The sequence below is a fragment of the Etheostoma spectabile genome, chromosome 14 (genome assembly GCF_008692095.1).
Source record: "Etheostoma spectabile isolate EspeVRDwgs_2016 chromosome 14, UIUC_Espe_1.0, whole genome shotgun sequence".
Classification (NCBI taxonomy): Eukaryota; Metazoa; Chordata; class Actinopteri; order Perciformes; family Percidae; genus Etheostoma; species Etheostoma spectabile.
In genome coordinates this window covers 5,195,314-5,209,509 of record NC_045746.1, presented here as the reverse complement: position 1 = coordinate 5,209,509, position 14,196 = coordinate 5,195,314, and the positions used below count along the sequence as shown (strand labels likewise).

Genomic DNA, 14,196 nt, shown 5'->3' with positions numbered 1-14,196 from the left:
TGAGACGTTGGGTTGCTTCCAGCCGTTCTGGAACATCAAGATGTCATCCTGTCCGCATTTTGACTCACTGTAGAACAAGGGAGCAGAAGACAAAAATAAATATATAAATACAAGACACATCAAGAGCTAAGAACAGTTCCCGCCTTCAATTATACACCCAATCAGGATTAGTCCTTTCAAAAGCCAGTCAGATAAATGCCGTTAACCATATTTGTGTAACTGTGGTTAAGAATTAAGCTTGTGCGATCCCTTTTTTTTTCATATTGTCCAATCATAGTTACACAAGATCACCAGTTTGGCGGGCAGGCTACACTGAACACTACACTTCCATTATAATCAATGAAACTGGCTACACCGGCTCGGCTGTCCTGCATCCTGTTTAGCTGACGTGCAGTGGTCAACGGACTGCCTCATTTCCAGTTGACGGCGTTCTGTTTGCCGGTAGCATCTTGTGTCGGTAGCTCAACCCAGTTAATTTCACCATCTCGTCATTGCAGCGGCTAATTATCCGCTTTACATTTAAAGCTACTCTAGTTTGCTCAAGCACTCTTTCCTTCAGTGACTTTCTCACTAATCCTACAGTTGTTCACACGCTTAAGTTCCGCAAAGTAATTATGAAGCAGCTAAACAGGGATAGGCAACCATGTACAATGAAGGGCAAACTGCATTCAGGTTCTTATTCCAAGAAAATACAACACCATAACGTATTTGCACTGATCAACTTCTTCTTTCTACAAAAAAAGGTGTGCAAGTTTGCAGACGCTTGGCCCTCACTGGCACATTGCTACCTACTGTATCACTTGTATGAAAGCAATTTGAAGGTAACGTTTTACCTGGCAAGGGGCTCAGTAGCTGTGGACTACAGCACAGTCATCATAGTCTGGACTCCGCAGTCCACAAAGTTCTGGAAACAGACATTAACATAACAAACAGCTTTGTGAGAACAATGTCACAGAAATTCTTTAAAGACAAAAACAGCTGCCACAAAACAGGCTCCCCCCAAAAAATTGTCAAGTACAAAAAAAATCAAGTTCAGATGCTGCACGGTCCATTCTTCAGGATGTGAACAATGACGAGCCACCACCATCTAGTGGCCTGCATGAGCATTGCAGTTTGAGGACAATTTGTTGCAAAAAAAAGAAGAAGAAAAAAAAAAAGAGTATGTATTAATCAAGTGGATTTTGAAAGTCTCCCATCAATGTTTTTGTCGCACAAGGTTTTCAAATGCGATTTGTGTTGCAATGAAACTACTACCACTCATATAGACATCCACATTGATTCTCACTAAATGTAGAATCACCTGATTGACAGGCCGTGTCCTCTGGTCCGCCATCCAGTGAGGTGGAGTGTACTGCGTGTAGGGGGAGAGGGGTCAGCGGTGAGACAGGGCAACAGACAAACCCAGGCTTGTCTCTGAAGGAGATGGGGATGTGGAGTGTGGGGTAGTCTGGGACAAGTGGATCCAAGCCAGGCTAAACCCTTCATCTCATATGCAGGAGCATATGTGCAGTGCCTATTAGACCCTGCATGGTATGCTGTTGACTAATTAGTGTAACTAAGTGTGTGTGTTTTTGTGAGTATAGAAAATAGTGTGTCAGATAACGTGTGTGTACCTGGTAGGCGTAGGCGTTCTGTGCGTAGTTCATTGGCATCTGTGGGATCATAACCCCTCCAAAGTTGGAGTAAGAGTACGGCTGCAGAGAGAGCCAAGATAAACACTTTAAACCACAGTGCAGAGATGTGCATTTTATATAGCAAACTGCTAAGTAGATGTTAAAATACATATTTAATATCTTGAAACAGACTGAAAGGCTACAGCAATAAGTCACTGTTTCTCATCTTAGTGTCCTTGTAAAGATTGCACCACAACTGCTAATGGTTCTGGTGGTATTGTCTGAATAATTCACCAACTTGGATATTATTAGCAATCAGGCCAGAGCCAACTTTATTTGCTTTACTGGACTTTTCTAGTAAACTGAAAATTAAATTGGTAGACAAGTCTCTGCTGTGCACCTCTATTCTTGGTTGTGATAAGACAATTTCTCCTCAATGAAAATAAGGTTCATTTTATTTTACAGTGTAACTGAAAGAACAGAAAAGTGTTCTGTAACAGCATTACTAAACCCACACAGTGGATTTATTTGGCATGGCAACTTCTTTTTTACCATTCTTAAATCTGCCTGCCTACTGAAAGGAGATGGATAGCTTGGCTATGTGCGTGTGTTACCTGATTGTAGGGGTTGCCTCCATTGAGTATGGGTGAAGGTGGTGCCATAGCCCCTCCCATGGGTGAGCAGCAGGCACAGTAGAAGTACTGAGTGGGGTTCATCCAGGGAGCCGGGCCAAACAGACGGGATGGCATGGATCCTAGATGAAGAAAAACAAATTATAGAATGAAACGTATGTTTTAGAGGCCAGACCTTGTATTTTTATTGCCAATCAAACAGCCAACGAAGTTCTTGTGAAGTGTATCGGAATACATACGAGAGCTCCTTTCTTTCATGATGGCAGGGCCCAGCTTGAGTTTCCGGCCCTTAAAACTGATCTGTTGCTACGGCAAAATGTTAACAAGAAGAAATATTACTCTCAGTTGCAGATGGAAAAAAAATAAAAACGACAGTTCCACAGAGAGACATCCGCTCACCTCAACGATTGACTGAATGTTGACTTCTTCATTGAAGTACACAAACCCATACCTAGGAACAAACAAAAACCATTTACTCTATATCTAATTCAAAATATGGAAGAAAAAAAATGAGTTATCAAACCAAGTTATGAATTTAGCTACCGACTATCCATTAAACTGAAATGTAAATGAACAATCCCCCAGTTTACAGCCACACACTGTCCCAAGTTAACTGAGAAATACAGCCAACACTCTTTAACAAGGAAATCAATTATGATTCAGAACAATTTCTGTATTCATGCTTCACAAATGTCTCACTGGAGGTCACAAGTGCAGTACAATACACAAACTTCTGTGAAGCACAATCAATGTCGGAGCTTGTGTCAAACGAGGACCACCACGTGACTAAAGACATCCAGAGTTTCGAATGTCACTGGTGCTTCGGAAAGCGCTTCATTCAGTTGGACTGTTTTGCTGCTAAACTATGGTACTATTCTAAATAGAACAACCGAGAACTATGGCGATGTACGCAGCACTTTTGATCAAAATAATTACAGATTTAATGATAACACACAGGCTTGTTGAACTTGTATTACACCATAGACCGTCAATATATCTGCAGTCTATGTATTGCACACATAAAATCAGGTGTTGAAGTGCTTTGGGCTCATCTTGAAGGGCAGCTATACATTTTGTAAGCCACCAGGTGTTACTATCAGCCCCACAGCTAAAACAAGGCTTAGTTTAGCCATTGTTAAAAAGTCAAACTCAACAAAAATCGAGGCACTCGGTATTGGAAAAATGTAGCACCTACACCTGAGGGTCCCCAAACGGCAAAACTCACCCTTTGCAGATCCCTCCACGGTACGTGATAATTTTTACTTCCTTTACTGGACCATATCTTGCAAAGAAGTCCCGCATTTCGTTTTCATCCACCTGATGGTTGAGAGGAATTTCAAAGTGAAAAACTGTATTTTAGTTGCTATACTTTACCACCTTCCCTCCATTGTGTACTGCAGAAGAAAAGAAAAACAGTGCACTTGTTCAAAACAGTGGGGTCTCAACCTTTGTCATACAGCAGACCTAGTTGGTGTATAATTGAATCTGTTCAAGGTGAACGATTTCAGTGCAGATATGATTGTACTGCCAGCTCTTAACAAGCAACTGACAGCATCAATCTACCGAGTTTAAGTAGCGACACACTCAAACTTGATATGGCATGGACATTTTTGTTGTTTTTTTACAGTAGACTAAAACTTTGCATGCAGCAGGAGCATACATGTGGGCTGCATCTCATGGCCCTAATTTGATGGAGCCTCTGTGGTTCTGTCCCTCCTCCGTGAAGGCCGTCTCAAAGGTTATTTCTGCCCCCCTGGGCTGATGAGCGTGCACGAGGAGCTGTGGGCAAGCAAGGGTACACAAGAGCAGGCTTCCCGTGCAGCTGAAGGAGTTGCTAACTCCGCCCATAAAGATCATGGATGTATTAAGAGAAGATACAGCTGACGAATTCACGTGATGCTTCAGAGGAAACGACGTCTCATCCCTCTAAAACCCATTTGCTTGTTGCCTGTCTCTCGTGCCTCCTCAGTGGGAGGGTATGGAACGCAAAAATGGCCACATTATGCCACTTTCTTAGCCTGTCTTGAATGGTCAAAACGTCTTTTTTACATTGTCTAATGGCAATATGCCGTTAAAAGCGCAGTAAAATGCTCATTTAAGGCCACTTTTTACAGGGATCAGTACACGTATCATAACACCTCCCTTATTTACTTAATACGTAGCTACAATACAGCAATCTCAATCAAAACTAGCCCATTCATTTTGCGAGATGCAAGTTAGTGGTTTTAATTTTTGGAGGTTAGTACGCTTATTTTACCAAGAGCAAGTTAGTACAATACCAGCGGTCGTTAGTTAACTGTGTCTGCAGCAAACGTTTCACAAATGATAACCAATTCAATGAAAACACAATACAGTTTATCTGCCTACAATTTCAGTTTACCGCTGGCCGTAGCCTACTAGTAGAAAAACAGACTGTAGAAAAAGAGAAAAACTTCTCCCAAATCCATCAAGCTTTGCTCATACTTGTGCTGGGTTGAATTCATGTGGTCTGTTCTTGTTCTTTACTGATTGGGTGATAACTTTGATAGTCCTAATGTATTGGCTTTGGAAAAGACAGGAGAGATCATTATCATTGAACACTGCCTCATCTGACAAGTTATTATAGCGTACTGATCCCCATAAAAAGCGGCGTTAAATGAGCATTCCACACGTTTAGTTAGCCATTAGACGACGTAAAAACTGCGTTCTGACTTTTCAAAACGGGCTAAGAAAGTGGCGTAATGTGACCAATCAGGCGTTCCATAAAAGGGACTATGACGCGAGACAAGTAGAGGACTCTAGCTATGAGATGCACCGCTGGTCTTACCTTCATGTCAATTCCACCAACAAAAAGGGCGTTGGGAGTCAGTTTGCCCTCAGGTAGAATGTAGCCATTTGACAGTTTATGGGAAGGGGAAGTCTGGTTGCTGCTCCGGGGCTTGTGGTTATCCTTACAATAAAGCAACGTTTGAATTATTGAGCTGTATGATAGGACAATACCAAAACACTTGTACATTCTCAGGGACAACAGTCCAAATACTTAAGGCCTAAGTCCTGCACAATGCACCTACACGATCATGACACAGAATGACTTGTGCATGTTGAGAACTTTAATTAACTTTAGCTTTTTAGCGCTGCTTCCACATGATAACTGTTGACTTGATAAAAGGGAAGACTAACTATTGAAGTTGGGTCGGACATCAAAGCTAAGGTTAGTTTAAGCCAAATTAAATTTTATTTTCAGCAGTTACATCAGCAACAAATGCCACAACATGGAATTGTTTTTAGAAGTGTTTTTCTTTATTACTATTATGTGGGTTAATGTTAAGTTATAGGACGAAACATTCCCGGTAATGACAACAATATGATCGTACTAGTTAGCTAGCTAACTTAGTTTGCATTGTTGTGCTAAATGTTAACTGGTCCAAGTTAAATTTACTTCAACAAGCAACCTTGATCTGTCCTACATGGATAGCACTGACAAAAAAATCCACGGTGATGGACTAAGTTATCGTTAATGCTAGTTGTTGCTAGCATGCTGCTTAACTGTACTTAGCTAGCCCCAGCTAATGTTAGCTACCAGCTGCTAGTGCGCCTTTTTCGGTTCTCAAGGCGAAGGTCGCTAATTATCTGTTAGCTAACACTGACGTTAGCACAGCAGTTAGTTAGCTAGCTAGCATGCTGGTTAATTAAGTCAACAATGCATACAATGAAATACAGCGATTGTATGGTTAGAATTCCATCATTGTACTGTTGTGCACGTACAATTGTCGCGGGAACTTACCATATCTAAAATAATTAAAACTAATAAGTTAGCCAGACGGACTCGAGAGCATGCAGCGGCGCTTCTTCTGCCCAACAACAGCCACCTCACAATAAGCTAGCAAGTCGGAAACCACGCCTAGTCCTCATGACTAATCTAGCTAACATCCTATCAAAAGTACATAACTGCAGGTTATACAAAGATCAATTTTAAATAGTTAGCTTGAAGAGATAATATCGAGAGCCGACACACTCTGACCATAGTATCTTTAGTTACATAATTAAATGCAAATGTTGTAAAAGCTGTAATAAAAGTAATTGTCCTACACACATGCATGAATAATTCCAACTGAATTTTTTTTTTCCTTTCGGGGACATTTTATAGTTTATATTTCCAAATGTAAAATGTTGTGTGATTTCATAATGTAGCGTTATTCAATTATCATTTTTTAGTTTTTTTTGGCCAGATGGTTGAGCTCTTATCTCATCCATCACCCCATTACCGGTAGTCCCATTTGAAGTCCCATTATTCTGAGAGAGAGGCTGAGTGTCCAGCAGAGGGCAGAATCGGGCAGAATATTGCTAGATGGTGATACTTCCAGGTAACGTTAACTATTAACGCTAGGACAACCCACTAACCCAGCACTGTGTTTTGTTCTCTTTTGAGAACAGGAATAAAACCGAAATATATAACGTTGGGCTTTGCTCGCTCTCTGGTCCACCTGTTTCAAGAGCACGCGCCTTGGGCAGTGCACCACCCACAACAGGTTCTAGATGGTAACACGTTTTCCCATTAGCTTTTTTTTCATCTCAGGAGCATTCCTTTTGTGGTCCACGAAGTTTACATAGTAACAATACAATAATTCATATTAAAACAACTTATAACATATGCTGTAATTAAAACAATGACAGTTAACACAATTTGAATAATACAAAGGTGGTTGGGGTTACCATGGAGACGTTTCCGGACGAGCTCAACAGTGTTTCAGTTACAACAGCAGCGTGATGGTAGGGCAAAACTAACTCCTTATCGCTAACAGCTTAGTTATGTCATTTATACAGTAGAAAAGTAGCATATTATTACTTCCAAACTCTGCGTGCAACTTTTGCTGCTGACGGACACTTACATAAAACATTTAAGCTATAATGCCACAGCAATGAATGAAATACTGCAGCCGGCATAACCTTACAGAGCGACCGGTAGAAACCAGGTATCGTTGACTGTTAGTGTTATTAACGGTACAGCCGTGTTTTTCAGAGTTTGTGTACTCTTTAGCTGTCAGGTTATACTGATACAAATGGAAATGTCTATCGTTTTTCATTCATGCATTCAATTTTTTTTTATTCCTTTTACTTTCAGAAAAGTTGAACAAGATGGAACGACTGAAGCAGGTAACTTTAACCTTGCTAACGTTAGCTGTTCGTTTGGCTAAATGTTCATGGTGAAAACACTATTTTGTTTCATATACTATAGGCTATTTGATACGTCGTAAATATGACGCTATATAGCTAGCTATGCCTCTGGATAGCTAAACATTTAATTTGCAGTTTCCCTGAACAATGATGATGGCATACTGAAATTAACTATTAATTTGTATATATTTTGTATGCAAATTACACAGTAATAACACATTTAAAGAAACAAAAGCATGTGTGTTTATCTTAAAAATGGGACAAGTAATGGAGACTTATATTTAATAGCTTTAGAATAAACAAGGGTTGTACAAATACAAGTGAAATGAAAGAGTCAGTAGTCCTTTGTGTTTCAATCTTCACTATTTGTTGTCTGAACTACAGATGGAGGATGACTCTATCTTTAATATGACTCAAAGCAGAGGATATTCTGTTCCTCCACCTTTGCCCATTGCTTGTAATGCAGAACCGTCAGAACTGTATCAAGTAAGTGCTTAGAGAATCCAGTTTTTGCTCAGATATTTACGTTTTAAGTAAAACACATTAACTTTGGTGCTACAATACACAATATTAACATTTAAGTTATTTTACCTTAGACCGTCTTGAGGCACAGTCATCACCCTCCCATACTCCAGACCAATTCTTGGACACTAGCAGTTCCTTTTAAAGAGCAACGTTACCACCGTACTCCCAGTGAGTCTATTGGAAATAACTACCGTCCCTGGGCCCAGGACCTTAAGATTGTCAACCTCCAGCACAGACGACACACTTTCCGTCAATCCTTGGCAAAACCAGCAGGACCTTGTATCCTTTCATGTTCCTCTCATGTCGAACCCTGGTCTGTGTGACGATGTCTGTGATTGCAACGTTCTTTATTTTTTTATCTGATTATAATTAAAAATTTGAGCACTGCTGGAAACTCAGGATGTTGTATTTTTGATCTTAATCAAGCTTTAAGCATCTACCTCACCTGGAAGGAGAGGAGCAATAAAACAGAGAAGAAAGTAATCATGCCCTTCAAGCAACACATTGCAGCAGTAGCTTGTCTTTTATGATGTTCTTTAACTTGAGGCACTTGATCTGATTCGTTCATGCTTTTACAGAGATACATCTTCTCCTACTTCACGCTTGCCTCGGCTAAAGCCTAGATTAAGAAACCTTTGCACTCCCAGCAGCCGGCCTATGAGTCCTAAAGAGCAGCTGGACATCATGTGCAGCCAAGAGGAGAAGATGCAGATAGAACCTAATGAGAAAGACCTGAAAGCAAGTATCAATGAATTCTGTAATGAACGTGTAAGTTGTGGATCAGATTTTTTGATTCTCTTTTTTTCCTGACACATGATGCTAACTTTTATTCACACAGAGGTATATGTATTACATCACCAATGGTGTCCCCAGCTCTGTGCTGGCACCCCAGCCACACCAGCAGATGATGAACATCATGCGCCTGCTGCCTCCTGAGACTGAGGATAGTAGTAAACACCTCCAGATTATGAGGGCAAACCTTGAAGAAGAGGTCAAAAGAGATTATGACTTCAGCCTCAAGGAGAACATAGGTACGCAACAATAAAATCTCAGTGAATCTTTAATGGCAGTATTGCTTTATTTAGACATTCAGTATCACTTTAACCTCAGTACGACCAAAACAAACATAGAACTCCTCTTCAACTTTTCATCATGCCTACTGTTCTCTATCTACAGTATGTGTTAGCAAATTTTGTTGCATCATTATACTTACATATTAAATATGATTATTTCATATAAATAACCTTATGGGTATACAAAATTACTCATAACTACTAGTCACTCTAGTTGGTGCCTTATTTAATTAATAATTTCCTCTGTGATGAAATGCCTCGCTTGCCTTGACAATGACACTTAGTCAATCCGTTTAATCTATTTTGTCTTCCATGTTGTTCTTTGTCAGTGAACTACATTCTCATGGACCCATCTGAGCGGCAGAGACTGTCCATATCCAGCGTCCCCAAGCCCTTTCCTAGAAGGGTGATCCGTTCGCCTGTGCCCTGGGCAGCTAGTTATAAGGAAGTCCAAACGTGGCAAAGCCGACATCTGTTTACAATCAGTCACATTATGGTCTTACTGCAGGATGTCTGGCTCAACAAGTAAGACAGAAGTGTATCGTGCTGTACATTCAGTGAGAGTTAGATTATATTTTGCTTATTTATTCATATTCTACTAGACAGTCTGAACATCATCTTCCTTTATGTTGCAGTAGTGTGCCCCCATTTTTATTCAGATACTGAAGTGCTGTTTTGTGGAATTAATATTTGCACATTTTGTGTATGCTTTTAGATTTTTACTGTACCTCTCCTTCACAAGCTCTTGTTTACTTTGGATTCATGTGTATCTTGGTTTACAGTATGTAGGTAAAAGTGTGTTTGTGTATATGTGAGTGTTTTTTGTATACATGTACTTTGTATACAATGTGCAAACAAATAATAAAATAAGATAAAAGATAAAAAGTAAAATAAAATCTTGTTTCAGCTTCTCATCCTTGAGATTTGTTCGATTGGAGGACCTTTTTTCCACCAGCCTCCCCCTCCTGCCATCTGAGTTTGAAGAGTTTGTCCAGAGACAGTGCCAAACCACAAGAGAGGAATTGATCCAAAAGTGAGAACTGCCAATTCGCCAGCCACTCTCAAAACAGCCAGTCTGTCAGTGAGCCCATAATGTGATGTCCAGACTTAATCATTGTAGTTTGTCCTCTCATTGGCTTGCATGTCTGCAGTATGTACACAACCAAGATAGCTAATCCTGTTGCAGGTGCAGTCTCATGTTACCACCTTGTCCCCTTTGTCAGACCCATGTCAGGATGCCTTTCAGGGAGAATGCTTTAAACACTGTCTCACTTTAGGATTTCATTATATCCTTTGTTTCGTGCATGTTGGATAGCCTGTTAGACCACATAGCAGCCCTGTAGGATGGCTGGCTGGATGACTGAAATATGAGCCACTGTAATTTGTAGACACTAGTTTCTGTTTGTTTGTTTCCATGTTTGTAATTTGCACCTCCTTGGATACCATTATTCTGCCGTGTCTCAGGATACAATACTTGCAGTAGCTAGTGCAGTCAGTAGAGCTTTTATTCAGTAGACATATTGATGAGTAAAACAGAAAACTCTGCAGGAAGTCCTTCAGGTATTTTATTATCACACATGCCCTTGGAAGCGAGGTATATTAACACTAGTGGTCATACATCTTCTCTCTGCTGTTATGTGACCAGTTCAAGCACTCGTTTAAATTGGATTTGTGAATTGGAGTTTTCAGTTAAGAATAAACCACATTTTTTAAACCGCTTTTAAACCTAAGGTAACATTTCTGGATATTATACTGTACATTTTGCAACACTGTTATTAGGTATACTTTTTACCAATATGTCCTTTCAATTCTTTTCATCCTATGACATTAAACACATACTAATAGCTAGAACTAAACTTATCGAGACCATTTTCTTTCAGGTGGCTGCCTCACTGTGCTTCACTCTTTGACACTTTGGAGGACCTGGACTTGCCCCTTTTACCCAAGAGTGAGCACTTGGCTCCAGTTAGTGTCCAGGAGTTCTTCAGCTGTGTGGCTGCACTCATGTCCTTGCAGCTCCGAAGCTTGGTCGTAGAATCATTACAGGACCTGTTATATTTCTTCACTTTACATGAGGTATGGACAACATTTTTAGTTGTTCCAATTTCGGAACATGTTGAAATAATCTTTGGAATTGTGCAAAAGGATCACCTGCGTTCTGTGTTATTCAGGGCGGCAATGACTTTGTCAAGGTGTTTGATGAGATGAAGTATGTCCAGTGTCAGGTGTTGCTGGTTAAGCTACGAGTGGATGAGCCTCGCATTGACTTTAGTCCGAGCTTTCAGGAATGTTGGGAGCTCATCCACAGAGCTTTCATGGAAATCATCAAGAGTGCTGAGAAGCTCCCAAGGGTACAGTTTTCCCTTAGTGCCACAAGCTTTTACCTATGTTATTGCCATCTATTTTAAATTACACAATACAATTCTGTTTTTTATAAAATAAACATATGTATAATCTGTGACTGATGTCCTTTTGCCAGGTGGAATGTAACCTCTTTCCCGAAATCAAGAACTTGTACCTACGCACCATCCGTCCTGACGAGTCGTTGGTTACAGACCTAGTCAACAAAGCCAAAGAAATTTTCCATAAGAACACTGTGGGACCTACAAAGTAACGGCACATTAAGTGAATTTATGCCCGTCAATTATTCTGATGTACCGGCATGTGTACAGGAGCTGCTAATACTTTATCTCATTCTTCAGGTATTTGAATGTATATGAAAAATACAGCAATCTACTGGACCACACAGCAAAGCAGGAGATCTCCGCTTTTCTTAAAGAGAGACACTCGTTAGAGGGATTTACAAAGGTGATTACATTCATCTAAAATTGACAGTGAATCTGAAAGTTTTCAACTGGCCTTCACCGTCTACTAAGTGTCCATGTCCTCTCGTCCTCTTTCAATCTTCAGAAAATTGAGAGCATTAATCACTTGTGGAAGGAGATTGCCTCACTGCACGTTACGGTGCCCCTGTCCATGTTTTGTCTTTATGCTGGCAAAGTGAATGAGGACCTGTGTGAGCGTGCTGAGAAACTGAGAGACACAATCATCATGTTTGAAGTGGAGGAAAACAGAGAGCTTAATAAGGGGTGAGAGGAAACTCTATCTCTAACTTGATTCAACATCTGTTTTAATGTTCTTGGTTTAGTTTTAAACAGCAAATCCGTTATATTGAGTATACTTCCATTTTAAAGAGAGAGAATGTCAACTACAAGCTAATGTTCTTTCCCAGGATCTGTCAAAAGTATGAGAAGATTACTGAGACCGTCAGAGGCACCCCAGAAACCACAGAGGAGTTGGTGTCTCTCAACCATTACATTAAAAAGACCAGGGAAGTGACCATTCACAAGCTGATAGATGAGATTGATGAGGCAACATATCGTCTCAGCTTCCTTCTGGACTATGCCACTTTACCTTGTATGTGAAACACAAAGTGGTATTTGCAATTACAGTCTAAAGAAATTAAATTTAATGTAAACAAATAGACCATAGATGACATGCATTTAACAAACAATCTTAGCCACACCGAAGGCCTATCAATATGTTTAAATGTTGGAATGTTTTAAAATAATCATTTTATTTTCTGTCTTTTCTTTCTTACTATAGCTGATGACTTGAGGTTAAACTGCCTGGTTTTCCAGTGGCCCAAACAGATCCTGACTGAGCTTGATGACAGCGAGCTTCGTCTGATCACCATTAGAAAACAGGCTGAGGACCATATCCAAACAAGGTTACTGAGTAAACACTTCTCACACTCTCACACAAGTGGCAACCACCGCTGCGGAATGTGATGTTTTCAACTTGTTTGTCCCTCATCAGCCTCACCCACGCACAACACAGTGTCCCACATGAGAATAGTGTGGCTTCACGAAGTGCAGTAAACTCAAATTTAGATTTGAATTCATCCCTTCCCAAACCTATGAGTGATGTCGCACATATAATGAAAGATTTTTTACGCTCGCTTGAGGTTGTTTTTGCTTTTTCCAAAAAGAGTAAGTTGTGATGTAGCGAACATGTAACTCACATGATTATAGTCCCGGTATCCAGCAGATGGGGGGAGGATCGGGATATGGGTCCCATCCAGTGCGCCGTACACTTTTGCCTCAGCCACGTCGGGTAAATTGAGGAATTGGTTTAACAGCATGAATCCTATGGCCCTGCACACCGCCTATACACAGCGGTGAACGGGTGTCTTGCTGACACCAAATGTCTCTGCCTTGGTTATGTTGGGGCTTTTGCCCCACATACAAATCCCTCCTTAAAACCTACCTTTTTAAACTGGCATTTATAGTGTAATTTTATAGTTTTTACATTTTTCTTCAATTAGACTTATACTATTTTATTTATTTTTACATGTAAGTTGTCCTTGAGTGTCGCTAAAGACGCCTAAAAAACTGCTGGACGCCAACAACTGCAATTAAAAAAATAAATATCTCCATTTGACTATCTCAGGAAATTAGACTTTGCCCAGAGACTGAGGGATGTGGATAAGGAGATAAAGGCCTTTAAGAAGAAGGAAGCGATGAACATGGAGGAGATGAAAAACAATGTGGGAAATCTCACTCAAATCACTGCCAACCTGGAGACTGCTGTCATTGACTTAGAGGTAAATGGTGTTTCAGATAGCACAAAAACACATGTGGTTATCCTTTTGATTTCAAAGCTTTCACACCCAAGCAAAACATAGATCATGAGAGCTGCAAAACATTAATACCACCAGGATATCAACAAAGAGCAGGCTTTGCTGGACAAGGAACAAACACAGTTCCCAGAGCTTCAAACTCTGATAGCTGACAAACAGCCATATGAACAGCTCTGGACCACAGCGCTAAACTTTCAGAGCATGTCGGAAGAGTGGATGAATGGTACGTAACTCACGTTAGGAAAACTACCCCCTTTTTTTAAATGTATGGCCACAGCAACTACATGCAGGATGCTCAGCTCTTTTTACGTTAGCGTACTTTCTTTGTCATTTACTTCTAGGTCCTTTCCTACACCTGGATGCTGAGAAAATCTCTGATGAACTAGACGTCATGTGGAGGACCATGCATAAACTGACAAAGTATTTCTCTAATCTTCCTGGACCTTGTCGGGTGGCCAAAAGCTTTAAAAGCAAGTTGGATGATTTCAAGCAGCATTTACCCATCCTGTCAACCATCTGTAACCCTGGCATCAAAGACCGCCACTGGGACACGGTCA

The 14,196-nt window shown here is 40.4% G+C and overlaps 2 protein-coding genes across 9 annotated transcripts in view; one reads left to right on the top strand and one right to left on the bottom strand.

Moving 5' to 3' along the window:
* Positions 1–6,276, bottom strand: dazl (deleted in azoospermia-like). 5 transcript variants are annotated; one of them, XM_032536032.1, is made up of 10 exons: positions 6,009–6,276; positions 5,052–5,174; positions 3,471–3,562; positions 2,645–2,696; positions 2,485–2,551; positions 2,228–2,367; positions 1,614–1,694; positions 1,301–1,351; positions 834–904; positions 1–78 (listed from the first exon to the last, which is right to left on the bottom strand). In XM_032536032.1, exons 1-9 carry the CDS (start codon positions 6,009–6,011, stop codon positions 860–862), a joined length of 654 nt encoding a protein of 217 aa, XP_032391923.1. In that variant the 5' UTR covers positions 6,012–6,276; the 3' UTR covers positions 1–78; positions 834–859. The 5 variants fall into 5 exon arrangements, with proteins under 5 accessions (XP_032391923.1, XP_032391922.1, XP_032391925.1 ...); XM_032536031.1 differs by having other exon boundaries at positions 5–71; positions 812–904; XM_032536034.1 differs by having other exon boundaries at positions 5–71; positions 812–904; positions 5,052–5,165; positions 6,009–6,200.
* Positions 6,277–6,527: 251 nt separating this feature from the next.
* The window catches only part of dnah3 (dynein axonemal heavy chain 3), a 30,617-nt gene continuing 22,948 nt past the window's right edge, over positions 6,528–14,196 (top strand). For 2 of the 4 annotated variants that reach the window (XR_004335039.1, XM_032536017.1), the window contains exons 1-19: positions 6,528–6,588; positions 7,347–7,378; positions 7,784–7,885; positions 7,996–8,203; positions 8,358–8,403; positions 8,503–8,662; positions 8,763–8,955; positions 9,327–9,522; positions 9,905–10,030; positions 10,878–11,073; positions 11,169–11,348; positions 11,477–11,607; positions 11,700–11,805; positions 11,908–12,086; positions 12,230–12,414; positions 12,604–12,727; positions 13,450–13,603; positions 13,718–13,862; positions 13,981–14,192. Coding sequence is in view for 3 of the 4 variants with exons in the window: in XM_032536017.1 (XP_032391908.1) it covers positions 6,573–6,588; positions 7,347–7,378; positions 7,784–7,885; positions 7,996–8,203; positions 8,358–8,403; positions 8,503–8,662; positions 8,763–8,955; positions 9,327–9,522; positions 9,905–10,030; positions 10,878–11,073; positions 11,169–11,348; positions 11,477–11,607; positions 11,700–11,805; positions 11,908–12,086; positions 12,230–12,414; positions 12,604–12,727; positions 13,450–13,603; positions 13,718–13,862; positions 13,981–14,192 (2,691 nt within the window). In the remaining variant the exon portion in view is untranslated. Of the gene's footprint in view, positions 6,589–6,942; positions 7,198–7,346; positions 7,379–7,783; positions 7,886–7,995; positions 8,204–8,357; positions 8,404–8,502; positions 8,663–8,762; positions 8,956–9,326; positions 9,523–9,904; positions 10,031–10,877; positions 11,074–11,168; positions 11,349–11,476; positions 11,608–11,699; positions 11,806–11,907; positions 12,087–12,229; positions 12,415–12,603; positions 12,728–13,449; positions 13,604–13,717; positions 13,863–13,980; positions 14,193–14,196 lie in introns of those variants that run through there. The other 2 variants (XM_032536019.1, XM_032536018.1) reach the window with 2 other exon arrangements.